Source organism: Ostrea edulis, chromosome 9, assembly GCF_947568905.1.
Source record: "Ostrea edulis chromosome 9, xbOstEdul1.1, whole genome shotgun sequence".
Taxonomy (NCBI): Eukaryota; Metazoa; Mollusca; class Bivalvia; order Ostreida; family Ostreidae; genus Ostrea; species Ostrea edulis.
Genome location: NC_079172.1, coordinates 63,701,865 through 63,723,877, shown reverse-complemented (window position 1 = coordinate 63,723,877; position 22,013 = coordinate 63,701,865). Strand labels below are relative to the sequence as shown.

The 22,013-nt window shown below is 34.8% G+C and overlaps 2 protein-coding genes across 2 annotated transcripts; one reads left to right on the top strand and one right to left on the bottom strand.

Annotated features, from left to right (window-relative positions):
• Nucleotides 1-39: 39 nt before the first annotated feature.
• LOC125659787 (stress-associated endoplasmic reticulum protein 2-like) lies at nucleotides 40-7,767 on the top strand. Its single transcript, XM_056149882.1, has 4 exons — nucleotides 40-218; nucleotides 4,039-4,044; nucleotides 5,907-5,976; nucleotides 7,434-7,767. The coding sequence occupies exons 1-4, from the start codon at nucleotides 135-137 to the stop codon at nucleotides 7,469-7,471; spliced, it is 198 nt and encodes a 65-aa protein (XP_056005857.1). The 5' UTR covers nucleotides 40-134; the 3' UTR covers nucleotides 7,472-7,767.
• Nucleotides 7,768-9,629: 1,862 nt separating this feature from the next.
• LOC125659783 (mitochondrial import inner membrane translocase subunit TIM14-like) lies at nucleotides 9,630-21,808 on the bottom strand. Its single transcript, XM_048891568.2, has 6 exons — nucleotides 21,645-21,808; nucleotides 20,611-20,662; nucleotides 17,855-17,931; nucleotides 17,395-17,471; nucleotides 15,217-15,287; nucleotides 9,630-9,903 (listed from the first exon to the last, which is right to left on the bottom strand). The coding sequence occupies exons 1-6, from the start codon at nucleotides 21,645-21,647 to the stop codon at nucleotides 9,833-9,835; spliced, it is 351 nt and encodes a 116-aa protein (XP_048747525.1). The 5' UTR covers nucleotides 21,648-21,808; the 3' UTR covers nucleotides 9,630-9,832.
• Between the last annotated feature and the right edge of the window lie 205 nt (nucleotides 21,809-22,013).

The window sequence follows — 22,013 nt, the reverse complement described above, 5'->3', positions numbered from 1 at the left end:
TAGGCCTATATTACGAAAAAAAGTACATCCGCAAACCACATAACCACTTCCTTTTAAAAAGAGGCCTCAAAACCTGACGTGTATAAGAGAACTTCAAAAAACATATTTGAAGGTGTTAATCTCATTCTAACAAAATGGCTGCTAAACAAAGAATGAGGTTAGCCAACGAGAAACACAGCAAAAATATCACAACCAGAGGCAATGTGCCGAAATCACTGGTAAGAAATTTTACGTAATTTGATGGGTTACGTTGTATGCTGTGTATCATGTATGAGAAGCTCTCCATATGTTGACATTAGGTGTATCTGTCGACGTAGTATTTTGACATGCGTCGCATTATAGCAAAATATGGAGACTCTATTATTTTACTAGATTAATATTGACGTTAATACAGTGCGCGCATTCTCTGTAAAATGTGGCGTTTAAAAAAGAAATTTGGCTAAAAACAATAAACATGTTTACTTCACATGGCACAATATGCACGATCTCTTGGGATGCTAAATAGTGTATCTAGTTATTTTTAACATTGGGTTTAGCTATTTTAACAATGATTCGCATTTTAGACTACACTAAACGTAGCAGATGGACTGAATTATTTTTTTTTCACTGTTAAAACCAAAATGTCCATCTGTCAATGTCTTAGGGAGAGAAGAAAAAAATCCGGTCAAAGTGTGTCTTAATCTTGAGTTCAACGAGCATACATTGGAAAATGTTTTAGGGACTATTTCCAGCAATTATCTTGTTTATAAACAGTTGCCCAATGTTTAACATTATCAGTCAGTAATGTACAGTATTCAGTTTGCAGTCATTTTGCCCCATAGAACCACATAGAAACCCCATAAATACCCCTAGAGAACCCAATTTTAAAAAACCAACCCAAATTTATATAAAAAAAGAGAATTCTGCAGTTTTGAAGATAATAATCAGTGTATTAATAGTACATGTATTATCTTGATGTCAAATTTTAAAGCATTCAAACTTATGGACCCATCTCATTTAATCATAATGATGAGATATATGAATGTCTATGTATATTTGTAGAAGTACATTTCTGTAGTAACAACTCCCATCCCTTTTTGCAAAAATGAAGGGGAAAAAATTCATAACTTGTCTTCCATAAAACTTTGAAAAACTATGCTCAAAATTTCTAATGTACTTTATAACTTTAATTCATAAACAGTACATACAAAGTATTCGATAGAAAGTGTACAACTTCTAAGGTAAATTCACCCAGTATCGGAGACAATGCACAGACATTTGCAAACAGATGGATAATGTGATTCCATTGTAACCCCTCCCACCCACACACACATTTCATTTGTGGGAGGGGATGTTGTTATAGAGAAAGATAAAAAGATTACAGTGAATTTTTTTGTTGTAAAAACAACACCTGTATAAATCTTTTATTTTATTGGGTTTTTTGGGAGTATTTATAGGGGTTCTGTGGGGTAGAAAGATGCTCCAGTTACATCTCACAAATTGACATAATGGCCATGGTGTAAATCATCTTCGTTGATGCATCAGCTCGCATACAGTTGGTCAAAGATATTATTGATTTTTTGTAGACAGTGGACCATGTTAAAAGCATACACATGATACAAGGACACAAGTTTTACAAGCACTGTCGCACGACTTGGATCATTTGAAAGTGTAACTGTTAAGAAGAATTCATAAGGCATATATCAAGAAGTACCTTTTTCATGTAATTTTTCTTTAGTTCAATTTCTGAAGTTGAGACTGAAAGATGCCCCCCCCCCCCCCCCCCCCCCCCCCCTTCCCTTACACACACACATTCTTTTTTCCTTCCATTGAAGTGATTTTTTTTTCACATTGTGAATTTTCATCAAAACTATTTCAAAATATTTTAAAGATCTCTCAATAAACATCCTAATAATCAAACTATGAGGTTTTAATTTGATTAAAACAATCATAACTTTACTAATGAAGACTTTTGAAATGCTTTAATTACACTCAACGGATATTTGATATGAATTCTCACTTCTAAACAAAGTTTCCTTAGACTTTTCCCAGTTTAAAAGGCCATGTCCCAAATTGTTGTGGAACCCTTTCATTTTCATATTTTTTTTTGAGTTAGTGAAATGTAGTTGATATTTAGTTACAACAACAACAAAAAAGTCCATGTCATGTAAAATTGTCAAACATAAAACAAATATGTGAATCATCATGTCAGACCTGTATACTGGGGGTTGTTTATGAAATTGGGGAAATGTGAAACCATTAGGAATGGTAATGTTTTGAACTACATAATATATAATTAAAGGGACTGATTCACGATTTCCTCCAAAATTTTGTTTTTCTCTTTTAATGATTAAATTCTACTGTCTAAATGTGTTTGAAAGATTTCACATAAAAATTAAGGTTGTACATTATCACAGAAGCTCATTTTAGAGTTTATTATATGTTTTGTAAACAAAGATTGCGGTATGTTATTGTTTACGAATTTTTTAAAAGAAATGGATATGGATCTAATTTTATTATATCTTTCACATTTCAAGCATTTTTGGGGTAGAATGTGTCATCTAAATGTTAAAATTTGTGACTATGCAAAATAAAGATGCTTTATATTACAGAATCAATATTTCACTTGTTTGTTTGTTTACATATTAAAAGACTCGAGTCTTTGTTTACATAACACATATTTAAGGTTAATATATTGCTTTTATTCTTACATTAAGAAGGTCAAAATTTTGGTTGTCAACATTAGATGAGTTATATTTTTAATTTTTAACATCAAAAATGAAAAATATCTTTATCAAAAATCGTGAACCAGTCCCTTTAAGGACAGTGCAGTTGAAAGAGATCCTGGAGGGAAATGGTTTAGATGATGGTGTTCCCTGAGTGTTTTTACTACTAACCTGTGTGATTGTTCCCTTCTACCAGGTGTTCTTACTACTAACTGATTTTCCTGTTGACTTGCATTGTCCTTGGGGCTATTACAAATCAATTATAGTTTGACTGAATGTTTTCTTGTTTAACTAATAGGTAAACAATGAATTGATGTCACTGTGTACAGGTGTACATCATACAAGTTTTTGGTTGTGTATTAAGCGGTATTTGTGGAGGAGATCGATTCCAAAAGAAGAAGTTTAGGTGGTTCACTACAGTGATCTGCATTATGACAGGGTCTTTAAGGGTTTTGTTTTTTTTTGGGGGGGGGGGGGGTTGTTAAGGCCCCATTCCAAATGCTAACTAGGTATTTTTCCCAATTTTTGTTTTAAAATTTCCAAACAATGAAAACAAATGAAAGCAGTGTAGCTTTATATATAAATCTCCTTCACAGACCCACAGATTACAACTTAAATGTTGTTTTAAGTAAACCTAATTTTTTGGCCTCTGCTTATTTAAATGAGCTTTGACCAAATTGAAAGTGGAGGCGTCCTTGTAATTATATACCTTACTACACTGGTTAGGGTTTTTTCCTTTGTATGAATTATTTTTCCCAATTTCAAGTAAATTAATGTTGTTATTACAAAATTAAGAGCTGGATAAACATGGACTCATGCATATACCAGAGGTGGGATCAGGTGCCTAGGAGATATTTTTTCCCCAATTGAAGAGGCCCAGGCCTTTGATATCAAGACCATAGAAAAAACTACAATTTTGAAAACAAGGATGGCTGATTGGAAAAATGACCTATATGATATGTCATAATAATTGGCTTGCATAGTTGATCAGGGATCGAAATTAACTTTTTTCACTACTAGCAAATTTTAGCTTGTGGATTATTTTCCAACTATCAAAATTGAGCCTTTACTAGCATTTTGCAATCGATTGCTATTTTAAAGGAATTTAAGAAAACAAGCATGTATCTATATCAAAATATAGGGAACTTTTTTTTAAAATCTTCTTTAAAGTGCAATGATAAAAATAATATTTGGAATTCTTTCATTTAAATTTTAATGAGTTATCAGACAACATACATGTATCATTGATGCATGATTACGTTCATAGGGTACACATGTGCGGCGAACTCGCTGTCCAGAGATCTACCACCTATTTACAACATCACAGTGAAAGCGAAATGTCGTCGGACCGACGGACATGTCTGGTAATTTGACTCTCGGTCCGGTAAACTTCATTATATTTTCGGTCCGAATGTCCGGTGACTTTCCAGCAACGGTTTCGAAAACTACGCAGCATTTTCCCCCCTTATATAACTGGTACCGATAAACGGTACCATTTCCAATGCCAAAAACCGTTGATTTTTCCCAATTTTGAGACTAAAAATTCCCAATTTCATTGTTGAAAAATAGACCGCTGAAATCGTAATTTTCTTAGTCTGAAACGTTGTACGAGTTAACTAAAATGTTCCCTTCTGGTATTAAATCGAAAGTACAGATCATGGCAGTGTGTTTTGTACGATGATTCCTTATGTTTCACAACAACAAATATTACCGTAAAAAAGTTTGTAAAGAGATGAATACTTCTTGTTTTGTTGTATTTTTTCTTTTCTTTTAGCTGAAATCATTTGCCTATACATTGGTAGAAAATTCCCAATTTGTTCGATTTTGACGCTATTTTTCCCAATTGAATGGGTACCGGTACCAGTGGGTAGAGAAAAAAATCGCTACGTTTCGACTTCCAGTTCCATTTATAAAAAAAAAAACATACAAAAACGGCAACATGTTCCAATTAAAATGGAACAGTAATGCAGTCCACAGTAAACCTTTAAAACGAAAATGAAATGACCAGGAGGCTCAAAGTCTTTCATGTTTTAATATAAAAATAATACTACTTTTTTTCGGTCTGGTAAAATATGATTCGGTCCGGTAATGTTCCTGTGTTTACCAGACCGAATGTCCTGTAAAACATTTCAACATTTCGCGATCACTGACATCATGTGGTTTGAAATCTTGAAGACTGCGTCAATTCCAACTATATCTTCAAAAATTTCATCTAAAAAATTCTAATTTTTAAAAAATCACGAACTCTAAGTGTTCGACTATAGACTACAGAAGGACACTGCGTGAAGCATGACACTAACACTTTAATGTGTTGTTTCATGTAAACACGGACGAGATCAACATGCTTGCTATTTAAATCAGACGTCTCTGAGACGCCCAAAGTATGTATGAAGTAGGCCATCTTCGACATCACTGACTGAGATGACCTTGGCCTTAGTTATTTATTCGATCAACGTTTACGTTTTCAATACTTGTATATTCATTCTGTAAAGCATTTCTATGCACAAGACAAAATTATTGTAAATTTCAAAGTACAGCCAATAAACCAAGGATATCCGGAAAAAAGATCGTTTTTTTTTTACTCGCAAAAAGCTGCGATCACTTGTGATTTTTCACTCGCTATGTCAATTTTCAACTCGCATTTAGCGAGTATTTCCCCTTAATTTCATTGCCTGGTTGATGGAAGTTTTATATGATTTTCCATTATAATTTTACTAGTTGATGTGCCATGTTGATTTCCCGGCCTTTTAAAGTGAATTGCAGGCCGTTACTCAATGCTCTTGTCTGTATAGTACAATTGATGTTATATTATCGTAGAAGTCTGTGTTAGTACAGTTGATGTTATTGTAAAAGTCTGTTAGTACAATTGATGTGATATTATTGTAGAAGCCTGTATATTACAATATTGATGTGTTTTTATTGTAGATGCCTGTATATTACAATATTGATGTGATTTTATTGTAGATGCCTGTATATTACAATATTGATGTGATTTTATTGTACAAGCCTGTATATTACAATATTGATGTCATCTTATTGTAGATGCCTGTATATTACAATATTGATGTGATTTTATTGTAGATGCCTGTATATTACAATATTGATGTGATTTTATTGTAGAAGCCTGTATATTACAATATTGATGTCATCTTATTGTAGAAGCCTGTACATTACAATATTGATGTCATCTTATTGTAGAAGCCAGCTGAGGAGAAATACGCCGTTGGACCTTGGTTGTTGGGCCTCTTTATTTTTGTAGTCTGTGGATCAGGTATGTTGATGATACTGTGAGTAAGGATACAATCATTCACTGGTCTAGGTCATTCAGTCAACATCAACCCAGGTATTACAATAAACAAACAATTTTATATATACTTTTTTCAAAGGTTTTTTTTTTTGAAGTTCAAAGTTCTTTTAGAATAAATCTTGACACTTCTGTTAAATGCTTGGTGAGTGGCAGGCGCTATGACAACACAGCCCTGTTAATTTCCTTTCAGTTTTTAACTCACCTGAGTTGAGAACTTGGAAAACTTTTCTTATCAAAGTCTGATATCTGTCAACTGTCTGTAAACTTGTTGGATTTTTTACTTCTCCAAAACCATGCAACCCTGTCAGGGTTCAAGGTAGAGCTTAGACTCCTCTCCCCCACCCCTCTACTCCCTGTTGGGGTTCAAGGTAGAGCTTAAACTCCTCCCCCCCCCCCCCCCACCCCTCTACTCCCTGTTGGGGTTCAAGGTAGAGCTTAGACTCCTCTCCCCCACCCCTCTACTCCCTGTTGGGGTTCAAGGTAGAGCTTAAACTCCTCTCCCCCCCCCCCCCACCCCTCTACTCCCTGTTGGGGTTCAAGGTAGAGCTTAGACTCCTCTCCCCCACCCCTCTACTCCCTGTCAGGGTTCAAGGTACAGCTTAGACTCCTCTCCCCCACCCCTCTACTCCCTGTCAGGGTTCAAGGTACAGCTTAAACTCCTCTTCTCCCCTCTACTCCCTGTCAGGGTTCAAGGTACAGCTTAAACTCCTCTTCTCCCCTCTACTCCCTGTCAGGGTTCAAGATATAGCTTAGACTCCTCTCCCCCACCCCTCTACTCCCTGTCAGGGTTCAAGGTACAGCTTAATCTCCTCTTCTTCCCTCTACTCCCTGTCAGGGTTCAAGGTACAGCTTAAACTCCTCTTCTCCCCTTTACTCCCTGTCAGTGTTCAAGCAAGGTAGAGTTACAGCTGATGATGAAGTTCCTCTAAGGGGCAAGATCAAAAATCTGAATTCAAATAGTTAAGGGGAGAGGGGATAAAAACTACCGTAAGTTTTGGTCCTCCGACATCAATTATACCAGTGTAAAAAGATAAGTGGCTGTTCAAAACCACATAATAGTATTACATTTTAATGTCAGAACATTTGATAGTTTTGATGTACACTTTCATTTGTGAGTAAACAATAGAAAAGGTATACAGTGTTATTTATACCGGTATGTTTTTACTTCTTAATTGATTAGTTTCAACATTCATCACGTTTAGTTTTAAGAGGGGGGGGGGGGGGGGGGTCTTGGTGAAAACTATGTGAATATAGTTTTTTGCCGGACATTGAACTTTTGATCTCGCCCCGAAATTTATTACTTTTTGTGGGTCTTAATGAAAACTTAATTGAATTTAGTTTTTTGTCGGACATTGAACTTTTGATCTCCCCCCGAAATTTATCACTTTTTATGTCTACATCTCTCTTTTTTTCGTTGACAGCGGTATTCCAGATCATACAAAGTATTCGCATGGCTTAATGACAGAGGCGTGTCAGGATCTCATGAACATGTTTTATCTGAAGGACCAGGACTACACAAAATTACGGATTGGACTCATCTACTCATTACTCTTGATGGTTTCTTTTGTATATATTGTTTCTGAGATGTAACATTTTCACAAACATGTTGTTATCACTGTCAAGAGTCTTTTTTTTATACATGTTATAAGTGAGTCATCTGTCATTATTTTAGAGCTGTCTACTTGAAAGATTGTATACAGCATTGAAAAAAAAATTGTCATGCAATATTTAAGATATTAAATGTTTTAAAATATCTTCTGTTTTAAATTTTTAATGGGCAGGATCATGTATGGAGTGGCAAATTGGCATAAATTTAAATAATTGAAGATATCTTGAATTATTTGAAAATATCAATTCGTTCGATGTGCACAACAGTTGAATGAAAGGTCTCTTCAAATATTAATAACATCTTCAATTTTATTAATTATTCTGTTGAATTGATGAGTGCTATAATTGTATTGTTGCTGTCTTCTCATGAATTGATTTCAACAATTGAATTGATGCACACTACTATTCAATTGAAGAGGGCAATAATTCAATTAATGACCTCAATAATTGAATTGTTGCTCTCTCCAATTGAATTGTAGCATGCATTAATTCAATTACAATAGTTGAATTTATGCTTTGAGTCTCTTTATTTGGATATGAAATCAATATTGATGAGTGCAATGAAATTCTTTTAAGAGAGCGCAACTATATAATATTGGAGATATCTTCAATTGAACATATATCCGCAACTGAATTAATCTCTTTAATTGAATTGTTGCTCTCTTTGAAAGAATTGATGCATACCTCAATTCCTTATACAAAGATATGTTTTTATGAAAAACAAATGTTTCCTCATCTTCCCAAATTCGAAGTGCTCCAAATGAAGCCTCCTCCCCATAATGTGCTGCATGGTATGGAGGAGAAAGCATGAACAGGAACATTGACTTTATGAACTCCCATAAGCCACATAGGAGAAGTGTTCACGAACTATTTTACACCCTCCACCCCTGAGATTCACTATACTTTTAAGGACAACAGTTGGATCCTCCTGTCCGTGCAAATCTAAAAATGGCAATGAAGCATTGTACAAAGTTTTAAATCTATCCGATAAGCCTAATAGAAGTGTTCACAAGCTATTTTACATCTTCCACCCTTCTTAGATCCTCTATAACTTTTATGAAAATAATTGGATCCTCTTGTCTCAACAATAAACACATCTACAAATGGCAATGAAGTGTTGTACAAAGTGTCAAGTCAATCTGATAAGCCATATAGGAGAAGCGTTCACAAGATATGATTTTGTGACAAAGTACAAAATGTGTCTCCCCTTGAAAGAGGGGAGACATTAATCATTAAAGATATCTTCAATTGAATTAAAAAGATTATCAAAGCATTAATACCAAGCTCTAAATTCAATTTTTTGAGCAATAATTCTGCCATATTGATGTGCATATTTTAAATGATTTGTGTATCAAATCAATTGCTCTCATCAATTAATGTGTACATCAAAGCAGAGCAGTTGATTACACACAATAGATACCCTATTGCAGGGACGCCTGCCCGTCGGACATTCACCATATTATGAGCTGGATGCATGCAACCCGGCCAAAAAGTAGGGTGTCCGAGTAGCATAATGGTTAACACTCGCTTCTCACTGCTGCAACTCTAGTTCGATCCCTGCAATCAGCAGTAGTTGCAAATGAGAGTATGGTGGTTGTCCACTCCGACACATGGGTTTCCTCCGGGTAATCCTGTTTCCTCCCTCAACATTACTTAGTGCCAACAACCATGAAAGTTGGTATATAGCTAAAGCTCGTGGTTATGTCCGACTTTATAATTGTTATTTATTTACAGGTTATCTTTTACATCTTATCGTATATTTTTTAAAAACACTTACGGATAAAATGATAGGAATAATATCAATTTAACTATCGAAGGTCAAGAAATAACATTTGTTAATTTATATGGTCCAATCTTTAGTTTACTCATAAAGGCAATCGCTAATGTGAAGGAAAATACAGGTGACTCTCGACAACTCGGAAGTTCAATGTGAAAGAAAATACAATGGTTGACGTGGCCTTCAGATGTCCAGTCAAGGGATTCGATAATGCATTGAAAACACTCTAGTCTTCAATGGGCATGATTTATTTTAAAAAATGCTTGTCAAATGGAAAAGTAGACAAGTATGAATGGCAAAACAGTTTTAAAATATTTTATAACAATAATAGTCCATAAAAACATCACATACACAACTGCTATACATTCATTTGAACTCATTGTCTTTTCTGTTGTTGAGAATGTCCATTAATCCCCTTTAATGATGTCTAGTGATTTATTTCTTTGTGGTGCCATCCAACATGTCCTTGGCTTCGTTAATCTTCGCAGCCAAGTACGGTGATCCTCCTGAAAAATAAACGAATATCCAAGTTATCTACCTTGAATGAGTAAGCCACCCAAATACAGGAAAACATGCTTATATCGAACACATTTATAACGTATTCATATTGAACAAGAGGCCCATGGGCCACATCGCTCACCTGAGTCACCTTGGCCCATATCTGAAGACTTTCCATATATATTTGCATGTAAAACCTTGGTCCCTATTATGGCCCAAACTACCCTTTGCAAACTTGAATCTACACTATGTCAGAAAGCTTTCATGTAAATGTCAACTTCTTTGGCCCAATGGTTCTTTTAAAGCTTTTTTCTATATTTGTATATAAAACTTTGAACCCCCCCCCACTTGTGGCCCCATCCTACCCCCCCCAGTGGCCATGATTTGAACAAACTTGAATCTGCACTGTGTCAGAGAGTTTTCTTGTAAATATCAGCTTTTCTGACTCAGTGGTTATTGAGGAAAAGATTTTAACTATATATTTGTATGTAAAACTTTGATCCCCCTTGTGGCCCCATCCTACCCCCGGAGCCCATGATTTGAACAAACTTGAATCTGCACTACGTCAGAAAGTTTTCATGTAAAAATCAGCTTTTCTGGCTCAGTGGTTCTTGAGAAGAAGATTTTTCCTACATATTTGTATGTAAAACTTTGATCTCCTATTGTGGCCCCATCCAACCCCCGGAGCCCATGATTTGAACAAACTTGAATCTGCATTATGTCAGGAAGCTTTCATGTAAATCTCAGCTTTTCTGGCTTAGTGGTTCTTGAGAAGAAGATTTTTAAAGTTTTTCCCTATATATTTGTGTGTAAAACTTTGATCCCCCCCTTGGGGCCCCATCTTATCTCTGGGGGCCATGATTTGAACAAACTTGAATCTGCACTATGTCAGAAAGTTTTCATGTAAAAATCAGCTTTTCTGGCTTAGTGGTTCTTGAGAAGAAGATTTTTAAAGTTTTTCCCTATATATTTGTGTGTAAAACTTTGATCCCCCCCTTGGGGCCCCATCTTATCCCCGGGGGCCATGATTTGAACAAACTTGAATCTGCACTATGTCAGAAAGTTTTCATGTAAAAATCAGCTTTTCTGGCTTAGTGGTTCTTGAGAAGAAGATTTTTAAAGATTTTTCCTATATATTTGTATGTAAAACTTTGATCCCCTATTGTGGCCCCATCCAACCCCAGGGGCCCATGATTTGAACAAATTTGAATCTGCATTATGTCAGGAAGCTTTCATGTAAATCTCAGCTTTTCTGGCTTAGTGGTTCTTGAGAAGATTTTTAAAGTTTTTCCCTATATATTTGTGTGCAAAACTTTGATCCCCCCTTGGGGCCCCATCCTATCCCCGGGGGCCATGATTTGAACAAACTTGAATCTGCACTATGTCAGGAAGTTTTCATGTAAAAATCAGCTTTTCTGACTCAGTGGTTCTTGAGAAGAAGATTTTTAAAGATTTTTCCTATATATTTGTATGTAAAACTTTGATCCCCTATTGTGGCCCCATCCAACCCCAGGGGCCCATGATTTGAACAAACTTGAATCTGCATTATGTCAGAAAGCTTTCATGTAAATCTCAGCTTTTCTGGCCCAGTGGTTCTTGAGAAGAAGATTTTTAAAGTTTTTCCCTATATATTTGTGTGTAAAACTTTGATCCCCCCCCCCCTTGGGGCCCCATCTTATCCCCGGGGGCCATTATTTGAACAAACTTGAATCTGCACTATGTCAGAAAGTTTTCATGTAAAAATCAGCTTTTCTGGCTTAGTGGTTCTTGAGAAGAAGATTTTTAAAGATTTTTCCTATATATTTGTATGTAAAACTTTGATCCCCTATTGTGGCCCCATCCAACCCCAGGGGCCCATGATTTGAACAAACTTGAATCTGCATTATGTCAGGAAGCTTTCATGTAAATCTCAGCTTTTCTGGCTTAGTGGTTCTTGAGAAGAAGATTTTTAAAGTTTTTCCCTATATATTTGTATGTAAAACTTTGATCCCCCCTTGTGGCCCCATCCTACCACCGGGGGCCATGATTTGAACAAACTTGAATCTGCAATATGTCAGGAAGCTTTCAGGTAAATTTCAGCTCTTCTGGCCCAGTGGTTCTTGAGAAGAAGATTTTTAAATGACCCCACCCTATTTTTGCATTTTTGTGATTATCTCTTCTTTGAAAGGGACATGGCCCTTCATTTGAACAAACTTGAAAGCCCTTCACCCAAGGATGCTTTTGGCCAAGTTAGGTTGAAATTGGCCCAGTGGTTCTGGAGAAGAAGTCAAAAATGTGAAAAGTTTACAGACAGACAGACAGACGGACGCCGGACAAAATGTGATCAGAATAGCTCACTTGAACCTTCGGTTCAGGTGAGCTAAAAACTACATTCATTCCCTTATTCGAGGGAAATAATGAAAATTTTCTTGGATATAATGAAGTTATATTATAGCGAACTATTTTTCACTGTCCTAGAGGTTATCTATAACTGTTTCACTGTAATCCACATTGAATGATTCAACTATCCAAATAATCCACACTGAGTGATTCAACTATCCAAATAATCCACATTGAATGATTCAACTATCTAAATAATCCACATTGAGTGATTCAACTATCCCAAATAATCCACACTGAATGATTCAACTATCTAAATAATCCACACTGAGTGATTCAACTATCCAAATAATCCGCATTGAATGATTAAAGGTCAAGTGTAATAAAAATAGATTTGAAAATAAAGTTTATAATTCATTAAAACCCGTTTTGAAAAGTTTATTGATGTGTTTATTATTTTTTTAAATCCAGGTAAATGCGCAAAATACCTATTCCAAAATCGTTGTTTATAGAAACGAAGGAAGGAATTATCGCCTTTTCTTATGACGTCATCTGAGACAATTGTAGTTGTTCACGCCTGTATATCATCGTTTTAATTTCTGTGAGAAATTGCCAGTTTTAGCAACACCGTGGATAGTGACGGTGAAATACCGTAGATACACTTGAGTTTAGGGATTCAACCTTTTATATTTGTACCTGCACCCGTTTCGAAACCATCCAATAGTCTATGTTCGACAAATATCTCATAGGAATCTCAGAAATTATTTACCGAGCCAGTCCATAGAGAAGTGGGAATGATATTGGAAAAAATGTTCTATCAAAAGATAACCTTTGTATTTTACACAATCTAGGCTAATCAAAATCAGACTTCATAGATACTCGCCGTATACTCTATTGTAGCGATTGTGAGCGTATTTAACTAGATTGACTCTCACGTTTGTATTTTTTTAATGGAATTTACTGGTATGAGATTGATCAGATTCAGATTATAATGTGTTTAGCTAGATATATATTTAATTGAAAAATGCCTTTTTGAAAAAAGAACAACAAAAGAAAAAAAAACTTATTGTGTACAACGTTATTTGTAACCCCCCCCCCCTTTTTTTTTAAAAAGAAAAACATCTACATGTAGATACAATATAATAAATTGTAAATTAGGCCTATTAGTACATGTAATTTCTTCACAACACACGTCAAATGTGAAATTGAAATATTACGGCACAAAGTTAACGAATTGTAGCATTTTGAGGTGTGAAATTTTGCCTTAATGATTCATGATATATTAATTAATGTACAGTCTGTAGCACCTAAAACCATATTAGGAAAAGGAAAAACTTGTACTTGTTTTCATAATGAACTTGAAGAAAAAGCTTTGGAAATTGGACTGACCTAATAAATATGGTTTTATCAAAATGGGTTTTTTTAAATTGAATTCATTTCCATTTTTACTATATTTTATTTTTTCAAAATATATATAGTGAAGAAATGAAATGATGAGTCCCTTATAAATATAGTATGAGTACGACAATATTCAAAAGATATTTCATTTAATAAAAGAAATAAAATCAATTTGAACTAGGTAATGGGTGACATTAATTTTTATGTGCAATCGCAAACCCATTGAATACAATGTCGCATTAAAGCATTCAGTGGTGGATGTAGTGAGGGGTGGATTGCATCCCCCCTTAATTTGGGTTGAACTTTTTATATAATTAAAATACATCCCTCTACTTGTTTTGTAGGATGTCCAGTTAATCATCACTTTGCATTTTGTTTATAGTCAAACAGGATGATGCGTCGGGGTTGATGGAAACCTGATCCTCGTTAATTAAAGTGTCACTCACTGATCCTCGTGGCTTGTCACAAATCTCAGTGTCTCTTTTCAGTTTCAGTGTCCAAATTCTTCGAAATTTAGGGTCTTTTGGGAAAAGAAACATACTTAATCCCTGTCCCGATTTGACATTGTAGTTCAAAGCATCGCATTGTACCATGAATACAGGACTTTTCTATGTAAACACTATAAAACCCTATCAATGCAATCGAAAGTTGTCTCAGATGACGTCATAAGCTACGAGCGATAACTCATGTCACGACACATTTATCGATCGCTCAGGTAAAAGTTTGATAGCGCCGTGTACTTCACGCCAAGTGATTTTTATCAAAATTGCCATGGAAATTAATCCATAAGTGTACGACAGACATTTTTCTGTATAAACTCAAGTTTTAGGAAAATCACCGTACTTGACCTTTAAGAATACGATTTAATCTATTTCAAATGCTATGTAATATATTGAAGTATCTACCTTGAATTATCAAGTATATCAGATTTATCTACCTTCAATGATTAAGTACATCAGTTATCTACTTTCAATGATTAAGTACATCAGAGTTATTTACCTTCAATGATTAAGTACATCAGATTTATCTACCTTCAATGATTAAGTACATCAGATTTATCTACCTTCAATGATTAAGTAGATCAGAGTTATTTACCTTCAATAATTAATTACATGAAAATTATCTACATGTACCTTCAATGATAAATACATCAGTTATCTACCTTCAATGATCAAGTATACTGATGGAGTCTACTTCAAATGATTAATTTTGATTTTGTTCTTTAGCAAATCATGCCCAAGGGCTAAGAAGACCTACACTTTGATAATGTCTTTTTCATTATTTACTTCCCTAAAGGTCTTTTACCACATTCAACTTGTACATGTATTTGAGTTTTGGCTGATGACATCCCCCTTTCTCCCTTTCTTTGTTACATACACTGTGAGGTCATTATACACGTAGCTTTATCTTACTCACCTTTTTTTTAATATGTTTGATACTTTCTGCTCCAAGTATGCAACTCATATCTTTCTTAATATGTCTGATGCAACATATCTCTTTCTTAAAATGTTTGATACTTTCTGCTCTATGCGACATGTCTCTTCTGTGTGACTATACAGTGTGTTTCAGTGTAAGAACAGATTCCGCACGTTCCAGACATTTACCTTTATCAGGATGATTCAGGATCATTATCCTCTTGTGGGCCTCCTTCACCCGGGCTTTATTGGCAGAGGGGCTGTATACAAATAAAGAGAGCAATAAAACAATGATCAAACTGTACCTAAAGATCTAAGCAACATCAAATTCAAAGAAACCTTCAAAGTCATACCATTCTAGGTTTACCAGTAATACAATTCTGGGTATCTTTGACTAAAACAAAATCTAATTATTTTCACAATGAACCACAATTTTCAAAATCTTACATATGTAATTCATAAGGATTTTATTGCATAACAGTGTAAATCAAATTACACTTTCAATAAGTAAGAATTACCTGATAAAACAGCACATAACGTCAGTGTTCAAAATTAACCAAAGACCGATAGACAAAGTCTATGTCAAATGACACTGGTCTATGCCAATTGTAATTGAGAGAGACCAAATTGTATATGCTGATTTCTTCAAGCAATTAAGTTATCCCAAAGGACCCAGCATGGTCAGTCAACGTCTCATAAACGTTATGAGGAAAGGAAGATATTGTTATGGAGATGGAAAGAAAATATGCTTTCTAAGTACATTAGACATAAACGAAAATGTAATAAATTTGTGTTATTTTTTTTCAATTTTGCGGTCAAAGTTTTAAACCAATTTCAAACACTGTACTGTCACACAACTAGGCTGAAGAAGAAAGGGTCTGCTTAGGGTTCATACTTAATTATCTCTAACTCAAAATTATCTTATTGGAATTTTCTGAAGACTGCAGAATAAGAATGATATTCTAATGGTAGTATGAGATTCAAAATTAGTTGCAACATCCTATACACAATTAACATTCATGAAGGAATTAAGGCTTGTATTTGTTTAAAGCTTAACTTTTATTTTGCCATGTAGGCAATGGTGTCAGAAATGGAAATGCAAACGGTACAATATACGCCCATTGGACAGTAAAAATTCAACCTGGAAGCATATTGTGCACTCTGAATTGATACAACACACATTCTGAATAGAAAAGCCTTAAAGTGGGTCATAGTGCACCAATTCATCTGGCATGTGAACTGATTATGTATTTCTCTGAGAGAGAGTTTGTGGTGCAATATCTATCTATGATGATAAAAAGTCCAAGAAACCATTTGATCTACCTTTAGCACTAAAGTAGGTCATGGTGCACCAATAAAGTTGAAATGTGAACTGCTTATGTATTTCTCGGAGAAGGAGGTTGTGACTCAATTTCAGCAATACCTGTGACCATACCAAAAAACAAAAAAATCTGGAAAACTGTTTGCCTTAAAGTACTGTAGGTCATAGAGTGCCAATCCAGCTGCAATGCAAACTGAACTTGTATTCCTCTGAGAGGAAGCCTTTGACTAAATATTAGGGCAATATCTGTATCCGTAATGAAAAAAGTCCAGAAAACTGTTTGACCTATTTTTAGTCCAAAAGTAGGTCAAGGATGGACCAATCCAGCTGAAATGCAAACTGAACTTGTAGTCCTCCAAGATGAAGCCTTTGATTAAATATCAGGGCAATATCTGTATTCATAATGAAAAAGTCAAGAAAACTGTTTGACCTATTTTTAGTCCAAAAGTAGGTCATGGATGGACCAATCCAGCTGAAATGTAAATTGAGCTTGTATTCCTCTGAGAGGAAACCTTTGATTAAATATTAGGTCAATATCTGTATCCATAATGAAAAAAAGCTCAGAAAACTGTTTGACCTATTTTTAGCTCAAAAGTAGGTCAAAGATGGACTAATCCAGCTGCAAACTGAACTTGTAGTCCTCCAAGAGGAAGCCTGTGTCTAACTATCAGGGCAATATCTGTATCCATCATGAAAAAAGCCCGGAAAACTGTTTGACCTACGTTTAGTCCTAATGTAAATCACAGACGGATGGACCAATCCAGCTGAAATGCAAACTCATTCTTAAAGGAAGAAATTGTCACCAAATTTCTAAGTTGTACATGCATCTGTTACGGAAAAAAGTCCAGAAAACATGACCCCCAACGGACAGCCAGACAGACACACGGACAGTGCCATAACATAATATGTCCCATCTAATGACGGACATATCCAAATAGCTAGGATTGAAACCAATTAAAGATTGCAGTCAATTTCTTGCAAAGAATCAGAGACGGCAAGACTCAAAATGACAATTAGATTGATATCAACACCTCATTTTGTTATACCTTACGCCCAGTACCAGACCAGCTTCTCTTTTAGACATTTTGGCTTCAAATCCACCTTTGTAGTATTTGCTGAAAGCCTGTAATTTACAAATGAAATCATAAAATTTTAATGAGATTGAGATTACACTATTATTTACAAGGGTTACATGACTTTTCTGATATTCATGCACAGCGTTTGCATTTTAAACAGTCAGTGGTCATACAAGTCAAAAACAACTGAAGCTGGTTATAAAACTTTTTCGAGCACATTTTCATACTCAAAATCAAACTCTGTAATCTAAATGGTACTCATACTCAAAAGTGAACATTATAAAATCATTCTCATACTCAAATGGAGTACACGCTTAAGATTTTTCAAGTATGCTTTGGAGCTTGCTCAGAGTTGTACTCAAAACAAACACGGCTGTTTTATAAATTTTATAATCTCCAGGCCTGGCCAGTTATTTATTTTTTTACTTACTCCAGAGTTGAGACCGGCATCCATAGATTTCTTCACAGTGGCACCAACTGCAGGGGCGTGTTTGGCGAGATACCTACCTAAAAAAAATAAAACCAATTGTCATTTCACATTGACAAGTTTAGTACAAAAATTACCTTAAAAAATAATAATGATTGTCACTTCACATTGACAACTATAGTACTAAAAACTGACTCCAGATTTCATGAGAATCCTTAATTTGGTTGCCATGCTAACAAATTCCACTACAACAAAGGGTCACAACTCTTGATCATCTGTGACATTGTGGGGAGGGGGGTCTCCAAGAAGACCATTCCTCCCCACCCTACCCTCTCCAATAAAATTTGGAATTTTATCTCAAAGTGAGTATACGTTAAACAGAGGCTAGCCATTTCTACTGTAGAAAAATCATATTAAGCAAGCTACTCGAGAGTTGCTATTGAATTTGCAGCCACATATTCTGAACAAGTAAATTTTTGGCAACAAATCAAAGATTCATAATACACAAAAATATCGTTTGGCCCTAAGCTGTTATAAGCAAAAATATATAAATATCTCTGGCAATTATTCTCAAAATTCTGTTACAGGAATTTGTCTTATACTCAGAGTATACATATAGTATTAAAAAAAACTATTCAAATAGCAAAACAAAGGTAATATACAGAATAAGTACTGTGAAATCATCATTGTTCATGGGAAATCAAAGTTGATGGATTCCATGTGTTGCAATTTTCCTTGTGCATCCCTCATTAAACTTGACACACAATCTAAGGTCCCTCTTAAAAGCCAGATTTTTTTTTTTGGTTGCATTAGGTATTTATATACAACATTGTAAAACAGGTACAATGTATCTAGACAAACAGCATCCCGTTCTAATACGCCAGTTTCAAGGTAGGAGCTCTTCTGTTTAGGAGTTACATTTAGAAGAACTTTGAGTGCTAAGTGGGACAGAGCGAACCTACAGTCAGAGAGGAAGACGATGAAATGTATTAAAAGCGGCTTTTCTTTAAATATGTAAATGTAGGAAATACAAAATATTATCAAAAGAAATGTTTTACTAAAGTAGAAACATAAAAACAATGTCATATTTGAAAGTAATATCCTGAATATGATACCTACAACCAATGAAATTACGTGATATAATAAGAATCCCATGTATTTTTAATTACTCCCTGAATACTTAACTTTTATTTAGTTTATGTATCAGATGAATTCAGGTGATGAAACAGCGTATGAGAAAATACCGAGTACATTCCCTTAATGTTATCCCGAATGTAAACAAGTTGTTTCACACCTTACTATGTATGAGAGTTCTTCAAAGGGAAATAACTCGGACATATTTCGAAACCAGCGTATTGGACAGTCATAATCAAATTACAATCCAACAGAGCAGAAATTAACGGCTTATCATGACTGGTATTTTGTGGAACAAAACGAAAAGGAACCAGTTTTGAGGTACCAAGAGGGGAATGAATTAGGGTGAATCAATATATCGATATATATCGAAATGTACCGGTATATGCCTGTCTAGCGATATACGATACAATGTTTCGACGATACGATATAATATCGGGTTTAAAAATAGTCCTTTTAATAGTCGGGATCGAAATTCATAATTTTAAAATGGCTTCTAACAACAGGAACATGATTCCTCATACTTTAATACCCGCTTTTACATTGTGACATCGGAGATTCCTCAGACTTTAATCCTCGCTTTTACATTGTGACATAGGAGATTCCTCATACTTTAATACCCGCTTTTACATTGTGACATAGGAGATTCCTCATACTTTAATACCCGCTTTTACATTGTGACATCGAAGATTCCTCAGACTTTAATCCTCGCTTTTACATTGTGACATAGGAGATTTCTCAGACTTTAAATACCCGCTTTTACATTGTGACATCGGAGATTTCTCAGACTTTAATACCCGCTTTAACATTGTGACACATCGGAGATTCCTCAGACTTTAATTCCCGCTTTTACATTGTGACACATCGGAGATTTCTCAGATTTTAATCCCCGCTTTTACATTGTGACATTGGAGTTTCCTCAGACTTTAATTGTCATTGTTTGTTTTGTTATGAAATAAAAGCTATTAAACCACTTCATTTTTTGAAATTTTGATATTTTACTTCAGAAAATGCTTAACTACATTGTATATCCAATATATTGGATATCGCATCAGAAAATATTGTATCATATCGTATCGTAAAATTTTGAGCAATACAAACCCCTAGAATGAATGAAAGATATCAGAGGACTATAATTCATTTTATTATATACATTTGATTTATGGCTTGAACATATATTTTGTATTATTTTAAAAAAAGGATTTACCTTCAAGGTACCCCAACCGATTCCGTTCCGCAAAATACCAATAGCCCAATCAACAAATTACCTACCGTAGATTGGTTTTTAGGGTTGATGTTACACCCAAAATTACATCCCAATGTACCAGTACAAATTTTGTTACCCATGAACACTGACCCCAAAACACAATGACGATTCCAGTATTATTTTTACAATAACTAAATCATTATGTGTAGATTCGCTTCACACGAACATTACAACAATCGAGTATCACATCCTGGTTACAGCCTTTATTGACCAATCAAATCCACAGCTTCTCATTAAAATTTCTAAATGTTACTACAGGATATTGGTAACATGACCTTCGATGTCATGTTGTGTAATCTTTGTGTCTAGGTGAAAAGATCTAATTTTGTCTCAATTGAGGAAAAGCATTCTCACGTACCACCAAATCCAACGACAGCCATTCCCAGCCCGGCTAATATGACTGCTGAACTCTAAAAATTGACACATACAATAGAATTATATTAAATCAATGGATATATCAGAAAATAAATCATGGTTTTTATGCATGAAATCTTGGCAATACAAAGGAAAGGTAGTGTTAAATCTGAAGCAAACTAGCGTGGCGCCATGCCCTTTTTTGGCTGGCACCATGCCCTTTTTAACAGCGCTATGCCATTTTTTCTCTATAAATTTTTTTTTAAAATATCTGTTAATATAAACATTTGTTCTTTATTTCACAAGGTTGATTGAAAAGTTTAAAATCAAGACAGCATGCAGGTATTAACTTTTAAAGAGGCTAAATGATCATTCTATTACTATCATAGTATTATTATACAATGAAACTGTCCTGAAATTGTCTTGCTGCAACGAAAAGTGCCCTTTTGAACGTATGATATGTGTGCCCTCTCTATATCCTAGATTTAACTAGGAAAGGGGTACGACTGACTGTCATCTTTTCTACACTAATCTATCGGAACACTAGTCAAGACTATTCTGTAACCTCTATCCATAACAACTCAAGATATTTTTTACAATTACACAATAAAAAGAACATTCCAAGATATCGTTTCTACATGTACTGTGGGCAAATAATGCCAAAATCTAAACATTTTATTTTGCCAGAGAGCATGCCATGTAAAAAGATAAAAATGAAAAACTTAGAAATCTGTAAGTCCTCAGAATTTGTGTTGGGACACCTGCTCCCTGAAAGTTTCAGGTGTTTTAAATAGAGCGACGAAATTCCTATTAGCTACACATTCCATTTCCTAATTTTTAAAAGTCCGAAAGATTGCATATTTATATGGAAACCTAGGGTTTAAACCCTGATTATAAAGTTTAATTAACCATGAATGATTTTATGACCATTATCATCCCAGATTAGATGACGAAAGACCGAGGACATTCGAGTTGAATTAGGTAAAACCACGTTTTTCTATTAATGTAAGTTTAACTGATGGTTAAGGATCATCTTACCATTTTTTTTTAAACTTTGGTTTAATTTTATCCCTTTCAGATCATTACATAAGGACGATCAGCATCGAAACAAATCTCGTATAAACTCAATCCATGTCACATTGTGTTTTCTTACGATCTTACGAAATCAATGTCATTTGAATACCGATTCCGACCACCAATTTATTACGGAGGCGAATTCGGGACAGAAATAAAAAATACCATTCAGAAGGTGATGAATGATTGATTGATTTGTATATAATTATATTGTTGTTTAATTAACGTCCCTCTCAAGAATTTTTCATCCAGACGTCACCATTGCCGGCGAAAGACTGCAAAATTTAGGCCTATGCTAGGCGCTAAAATTAAATGGCCTCTGAGCAATTCATG

Excerpts from the sequence above, each read along its gene's own strand:
- LOC125659787 (XM_056149882.1), top strand. The coding sequence starts at position 135 with ATGGCTGCTAAACAAAGAATGAGGTTAGCCAACGAGAAACACAGCAAA. Across the intron at positions 5,977-7,433 it reads TTTTGTAGTCTGTGGATCAG|CGGTATTCCAGATCATACAA; the intron begins GTATGTTGATGA and ends TTTCGTTGACAG.
- LOC125659783 (XM_048891568.2), bottom strand. Across the intron at positions 17,472-17,854 it reads ATGCCGGTCTCAACTCTGGA|GCTTTCAGCAAATACTACAA; the intron begins GTAAGTAAAAAA and ends TGTAAATTACAG. Across the intron at positions 15,288-17,394 it reads GGTCTGGTACTGGGCGTAAG|CCCCTCTGCCAATAAAGCCC; the intron begins GTATAACAAAAT and ends ATTTGTATACAG.